The sequence below is a fragment of the Cryptotermes secundus genome, unplaced genomic scaffold (assembly GCF_002891405.2).
Source record: "Cryptotermes secundus unplaced genomic scaffold, Csec_1.0 scaffold610, whole genome shotgun sequence".
Lineage (NCBI taxonomy): Eukaryota > Metazoa > Arthropoda > Insecta > Blattodea > Kalotermitidae > Cryptotermes > Cryptotermes secundus.
Genome location: NW_019734319.1, coordinates 423,659 through 431,369, shown reverse-complemented (window position 1 = coordinate 431,369; position 7,711 = coordinate 423,659). Strand labels below are relative to the sequence as shown.

At 40.6% G+C, this 7,711-nt stretch overlaps 1 protein-coding gene across 2 annotated transcripts in view; it reads right to left on the bottom strand.

Annotated features, from left to right (window-relative positions):
* Positions 1-6,222, bottom strand: part of LOC111868598 (FACT complex subunit spt16) — a 38,921-nt gene extending 32,699 nt beyond the window's left edge. For both annotated transcript variants that reach the window (XM_023859386.2, XM_023859387.2), the window contains exons 1-5: positions 6,074-6,222; positions 5,852-5,962; positions 4,771-4,938; positions 2,222-2,374; positions 1,043-1,189 (exon numbers count right to left, since the gene is read on the bottom strand). In XM_023859386.2, the coding sequence (XP_023715154.1) occupies positions 1,043-1,189; positions 2,222-2,374; positions 4,771-4,938; positions 5,852-5,962; positions 6,074-6,142 (648 nt within the window). In that variant the 5' untranslated portion in view covers positions 6,143-6,222. The remainder of the gene's footprint in view (positions 1-1,042; positions 1,190-2,221; positions 2,375-4,770; positions 4,939-5,851; positions 5,963-6,073) is intronic.
* Between the last annotated feature and the right edge of the window lie 1,489 nt (positions 6,223-7,711).

Below are 7,711 nucleotides of genomic sequence, written 5' to 3'. Positions count from 1 at the left end.
CACACTTGTTGATTACAAAATACATATTAAAACTGGCAGGAATATGTGGATTCTGTAATGTTAATAATGTACGTAACATCAAACTAACTTGTGAATAACATGAAGCCATAAAATTGAAGTACAAAATACTCGCTCGCCATGTCATAATTGTCCTTAGGGTTTCCAAGCACTATACATGAGACATGAATGGCAAGCGCTGACGTAACGTGCTGACTGCGCGTTCTGATAAAGCCAACTACATAAGCACGGCTAGGGTGAATCACAGCACTCAAGGACAAACAGAGATAATTCCTCTCAGCTGATAGGTATAATCCGTGGACCCGCTAGAAGACCACACCTTTCTTGGGCCATTATCTCCGTAACCGTTCAACTTTGGACATAGGTGTTTTGGGTTATATCGGCATACTTTAACATAAGGAACACCCTCCCGAAGTTTGGTCCATTCCTCCTGGGACACCCTGTATATGTCTTTGGTTGATGAGTGCCAAGAGAGCAAAGAAGGGAAGAGATTGTCAAAGCGTTAAAACACGCCAACGCCAGGGAACGGCTGGCATCGTCCGGGTGTTAAAACACGCCCGCGCCAGTCAAAGAGTTAACCCTCCAAGGCCAGAATCACATTTAAGCAATATTTAGGAATTCAGATAGTATCCCACAAAAAACACAGTGCATCTCCATCACAAATACAAACTGCTTAATCCTGCTTACAGAAATAACTGCTGATTATTCTCAGAATCATATGAAACATATAAATACAATGAGTGGGCAGAAGTCGGTTACAGCAACTGGTGAGCAACCATAAAACTTTAGAGATAGAAGGTGCTTCTGCTATGAACTGGCAGGTTACTCTGAAACACTTGCATCTACCAATCACACTACATGGCATCACAGCTCAGAAGACTGTAAACGTATAAACGAATGTGTTTATCGAAAGAATTTTTGGGACATGCAATACTGACTGCTCACAAGTGGAGTCTCCTATACAAAAATATGTACATTCTACCAACAGAAAGAAATGTAATGAATCGAATACAAGTATACTTACTTTATCAGAATCAATTATCTCCATAATTTGATCTTTCAGATACTTATTAAAGACATCAACAGATACAAAGCAAGCCTTCTTCATGATAAGCAACTCAGGCTCCTCTTTGGGTGCCATCACATATGCTACATCAGCGCTTACATCCACCTGAAAGCAAACACCACCTCCACATCAAAACCACCCCTCATGCACCTCACTTCAAACAGAAAGTCAACGTGTTCCTTCCTTCTTTCCAACGATGAACCAAAGGACCAATTTTTACAAAACTTGGTATGAGCGTATTGCCAATGGAGGCCATCCCAACCCTATAATTAACACTCTACTGTCAACATGAGAACTGCATACACCTGTAAAGTGGGGGTGACACTGAATTTCATTGCTTTCTATTATTACAGTGGGTTTCTACAGTTATTTATATTACTACAGGTTACAATGGGGGGCACGCAGTAGCGTAGTGGTTAAGGCACTATGCTACAAGTCAAATCCTGATGAGATTTTTTCAATTGACCTAATCCTTCCAGCCGCACTATGGCCCTGGGGGTCACTCAGCCTCTAACGGAAATGAGTACCAGGAATTAAATAAACAATTTTCCTGAGGAGGAAAGCGCAGCCGGCATGTAAGGCTGATAACCTTACTGCCATCTTTGAGCCGATTGTCTAGATAATGTGGGACTGCACTCCGAAAAAAGGAAAAAAGAGATATCATTCATAATGCCTTCCTTGCACAATGTGCATAGCTCTCAGCCCACATGCTTCGGCCTGAGAAATAAAAATGGATTCTGATGAAATTTTAAATGAATCTTAAGATCACAGGACGCTACATGAAACTTGTAACTTTTCATTTTGTATAATCCATAACAACACAGCATATGCATGACACTGTGAGGTAAAGAAAAGCAAGCAATTGTAACAACAGTAATGGCAGCAATAAAAGCTGTACTTAACAATGTCAAGGTCTTTAAGAAGACTGTCTGGAACAGATACAAGTATTCAGAATGCCAAGGTGGAAAGAGCATAATTGGAAACTTGCACACTGCGGTACAGAATGTGGCTTTCAGTCTCATTATGATATGTATTTTATGGTTAGCTGTGCATTATCTGAGGAAAATATTAGGAACACAAGATGTGTGGACTCAAAATTTGCAAGAGGAAGGTGATATTTTAGTTTCATTAACTTACAGTTTCGAAATGTTCCTTCTTGAGCACTGCTCTCCATGCATCCATGAACTGGCCTGGATAATTGTCCTTCGAGAACACTCCTAACGTCTTGCCTTGTTTGCTATGTTTCAGAGCATCAATAAGCTTCTGAAAATTTGATTTGTCCTCGTCACTCTGGAACAAAACACAAAATAAGTTAAATGGCAGATAACTAAGCACACATGGAAGACACGAGAAATCCAGACAAATTTGTCAAAAAACCTGCACCAAAGAAACCACCTGGAAGACCTCAGCACAGATGGAAAAATAATATATATATTAATTTGAAAGAAACAAGGCAAGATGTGGACCAGATTCACCTGGCTCACAATAAGGATCAATAATTGGATCTTGGGGACATTGTTAAAAAAAACCTTCATGTTCCAAAAAACTGGGAAGTTTCTCAGCAAGGACTATACTGCATGTAGTTGGTGACTTAGTTAGTTGCAGCAGCATCACAAAATTGCTGGCATCTTTAGCATGCAACCAAATACCACCATCTCCTCACAAACGTGTTGCCAGACAAGAGTTCTATAGACACAGTACAACATGCAATAGAGGAAGCTGTGTTTTCTGTAGATCCAACTGATGTGCAAATAGACTGGCAGGACAGCAATCACGTGATATGTGTTTACTGTCAGTCCATGTCTATTCCATGGCTATATAAGAGTGAGAGAATTCATTAGAGGCAGTTACAAGAAGCAATAGCAGCAGAAACATCTGAACAAACAAGCAAGCAGGACAAGGAGTACAGAAGAGTACAGGAAGTCAGCCTGTGCTTTGAAGACTTTATGTGTGTGCTATAGTACAGTGATATTGGTAGTGTGTGATTTGGTGAGACTGTTATAGTTTCTGTGTTATAAATCTGTGAAGACTAGTGGACACAGACTGAAGAGATTAGTGTGGAGTGATTGTAAATTGTGTAAATCAGTAATAGTGTAATAATTAATTGTAGTTATAACTTGTAGGTGGTCAATAAATCCAATTACCAATCTGAACCACATGTACAGTCACTCCAACACGTGACAATATGCTCTGTTCTTGCCAGGCTAGCTCAGTTGGCACATCAACAGGTTACAGGATGGACAGCTAAGAAGTCGGGATTTGATTCTCGGCAGGGGCAAGATATTTCACTTTCTTCAGTGTTCAGCCTGGCCCTTGTGCCAACACACATCTGGAGTCTATTTTCTTTGTGGTAAAGCAGCTAAGGCATGAAGCTGACCACTCACCTGCATCTAGCGTCAAAGTTTAGAATACATGGATCTATCCTTCCACTGCTCTGTGTTTTAAGTGAGTGACATTTAATTAATTAGGCAGGGAAGCTTTAACTTACCTTATACCTGCCATACAGAACACAAATATAATGTGATTGAAAATAAAATAAAAATAAACTGACCCTACTTTGTGCAATATACAGCAGAAAAATACAAATATATGCACAAAAGACATCCCACTGTCACTAAACTCATAGAAGGTACTGTTCTACACTGGAAAGCTCAGGGATTGACTCTTCGGCCACTGAGAAGAAGCAACACTCTAATGACGCTTTGGGTGAGAAGCCCATCCATCAAGAATAAATGGTCTGATCAGCAGAAGGAGCTGGCCAGGAAAAGAAATGCCCCTCTCAAGGTAGCTTGGATGTGGGTCCAGCTGGATACAGTGGTGAGGCCCATCTCCTCCTGCTAGCAAATGACAGTGTCCTTCAGCTGGGATACCCTATCAATGGCTGACCTGGATGATCACAGATCAACCACCTCCCTCTGCACTGATAGTGCCAAAGGACATTAAGTGGGTCCTGAATGAGAGGGTTCTGGATCTAGCCCAAGCAACAATGTGGGTGAACAAGGGACTCTGTGGTTGTCTGAGCACTTGACACAACTGGGAGTTCCCCCCTTCCTCCCAGGCAAAATGTCAATACTCAAGATGTGAAGTTGTGAAATAAAGAAAGCAGAATTTCAGGGGCCCAAACATAATGTACACGTTTACAGTAGCTTCATACTTAGTAGCAACTGTGCCAGTCACTATGCTGAGCTAAACCTTCTAAAATCAATGTTTACAAATTTACTCCCACATTATAATCTTGTCATGAGTGTTATATCTTCACTTTCAACATTCTCTGAAATCTGTCCTAATAGTTTACATGAAGAAATAACACAGAAATTTTATATTTTCCCATGTCAAAAGTGTCCCTTTATCTTCATTCTTTGCAACTTCATTTGTAGTTGGCAGAAGTGAGACTGGAAGAAAGAACTGAGACGTGTTAATGTAACATTGCTCCTTTGTCCACTGATATAATTAGCTCAAACCATCATCCTATTATTAGGAGCAGTAATTACTGCTCCTCCAATAACCCATCTCAAGGATGCATTCTTGGGCAGAGGAAAAATGGTAAGGTCATACACATAATAAAGAAGAATTTAGTGTAAAATAAAAATGTTTCTATTGTTTGCACAAGTGTTCTGCATATACCAAATGATGACAAAATCCCTGTTTACAATCTAATATTATTTTAGGCAGATGGATGTGCTCACCCGATCTCGAGTATGCAGTTCTAACTTGGCTGGCAGACCATTTTCATCCTTGTTGCTATTCTGTATTTGCCGCAAAAAATCAATCTTCTTCTTGCTAGCCAGGAAATGTATTTCTTCCTCAGCAACTACCATGATTGTATCAGTGAGCTCATACCCCAACAACCATGACTGAAACAAAATTACAAATTAAACACAATGGCCTTGCCAAAAAAACAAATGGAGAACATCTGATTCCTTCTTCCAGTTTAATTATTCCTCTGGGTCTACTTAGGCTAAACATTATTTAAAAAAAAATAGCATTCTCATTCACTAGTATGGGTTAACAGCCTGATAAAATACTGGACCAGTCTAATTAGATCAGACTCTGTTCACAAATGTCCGATTTGGGGTTATTCATAGGACTGAAAATTCATACTGTGGTCTTCTGTGCTACATCACATTGCCCTCTGGCAAGGGAGTACCACTATTTCAGGGGAACATGAAGGTCAAATCTGTTGAAAACCAGAAAATCAGAACTAATACATTGCAAAGCTCTTAGTTGCCATAGAAATGAAATAATGAACAAGTAATGAAGCTCAGGGATGCTTCAAAAGTTAAATTCTACTGACATGAAGCAGAAACATTTAGTAGCTTTGCCACCATCGCCTTCCAAGAGATGAGCTGCCTCTCAACACAGGGGCAGGTAGCATAATCCGATTACTGACATAAGGAAAGGTGAACTATTCTGTCAGTACCAGATGACAAATTTTTAAAAACATGTACAGCAACCATTTCCAACACTGGGGCAGCTTACATGGGTACAAAGTGTGGGAAAACGACAGGGAAAGACATTACAGTTCTTCAAGGAATGGCAGTGCCTGGACACGATCTTCTGACAACTGCACTGTGGAAGGGGAAATCAGTGGGGCACGAAAAAAGATACTGCATATGTTGCGCCTCCATAATCGGTAATTATACCGACTCCACAAGCCAGTAATGATGAATTAAAAATTTTAATCAGTACCCTAACCACAATGAAAACAAAAGTCACATAACGTCATATTTTGCCTCAGGAATAATTTAGGACCTGCCGACAACTTACCTGAAGAGCTATGGATTTACTGTAAACAATATCCTCGTCAACCCCCACTGCAGACACCAAAGCATCCATTTTTGTAAAACCGTATGCATTATCTTCTTTTGCTTCAGCAGACTGCAATAAATACAGCACAAAATACAAACTGTAAACTCCCTAAGTGGTGGAACTACTATGTAAACAATTTACACAGAACTATTCCATTAACAATAATTGGAACATACGCACCTTCCAGGCAGAATACAACTTCTTAATGCGTGATATAAATGTGTCTATGTTTAACGTTATAGTCGACATTTTTCTTTAAACCATATAAACATCAACAACTCGAACCTCTATCCCCACACAACAATATTAAAATGGCGCGAGCCCTTCACTTAGAGGCATAAGTCTGCTTTCCATTTGAAGTTCTAAAAAGCAAAGCGATATTGCGTACTTTAACGTGAATAGACAATATCACAGAAACAGCTAATGAAAGCACCCACGAGGAGATATCCAGAGATGATTTAAGACAAGAGCACACCGTGGAAACTGGCAACCGCAATTTCTGAGAATTGTTATCAGCTTGAGTTGAACATATGTAACAGAATGGAGCAGCGCAAATTGAGGAATCATTGACGTGTGTTGTGGACCAGCTGACACTACGAACCCACGCGGCAACGGAAATGTGAGAAGACTGGCATGCTCCGTTGCCTGGAAGTTCAGCTTCTCAGTCTTCCTGCGAGTTGCATATACTGTATCAGAAGTTTGTCAGACAAGGTGTTAACTCATTTGTGTTCCGTTGCAGTGGTGATGTAGACCAACACACATTATCAGAAAACAGAAAGATGTGTAAAAGGAAATAATTGTTCATGTGATGTCATGCCCAACCTCATAAAAGTGTAAGAATTTAGTATCTGAGAGTTTGCCTGCTGCAGTATACAGTATGGACACAGTGTCCAGTCTGATGCTCACACTGAAGATGACAAAGATGCATTATCTGCCTAAGTATTTGTCAGCCTGCACCAGAAGTGACAAACCTACATTGAGTTTCAACACCTTCAGCATTAGAATAGTTAGTGAATTATTTGAAATTATATGCAGCAACATACATCCCTCTTAAAGAACAGAGTGCTTTTACCTGCTTTCAGGATTTACTGTACCCATAAACTCCATAACCTGCAGTTGGCAAGCAAACTATACCAACCAAGCGACCACCACTTGTCGGCGAAGTTAGTGCCAACTTTTGCGGATAGAGGTGATCAGCGCGATGGCTCCCCACACCCGGTAATCTCGGTTTTCTAGATCGGAGTCACTATTTCCTTGAAATAGCTCCTCAGTTATCCTGATGAGGCTGAGTGGACCCCGTTCCAAACCCACTGCTTCTCAGAAAATCTGATAGTGCTGGGAATCAAACCCGGACCTCTGGATTTGTAGCCAAGAACTCTGACCACTAGACCGCAGAGGCGGTCTGCTGTACCCATATCATTTTTTAAATATTTTGTAGACAGTCTGTGAAACTGTTTTGATTGGGTGATTAGCTGTATGAATAATGAACGAATTTCCATTTTAATGGCAGTCTCATCATCCACCATCAGGGATTAATTGTGTGAGTGATGCAGCAATGTAGCCAGTGTATACATACAGTTGCCCTTGGAATCTGTGTCCTTCTTGCAAAGGGTCTAGTGGAGAGACCAGTGGCTGGAGTCAGGCATTGACTTATATCCAGGGCAACAGTTGTTATTTTCTAACGTGGGAAGACTCGAATGGTAGCAAACATTACTAGTGGCTGCGTGTTTAAGGTGCTTCTTCATTGATGTATGCTGGTAGCCAGGGTCCATGATTAGCCTAGACTAAATCCTGTATTCCTGTTTAAGTTGCTGGGAT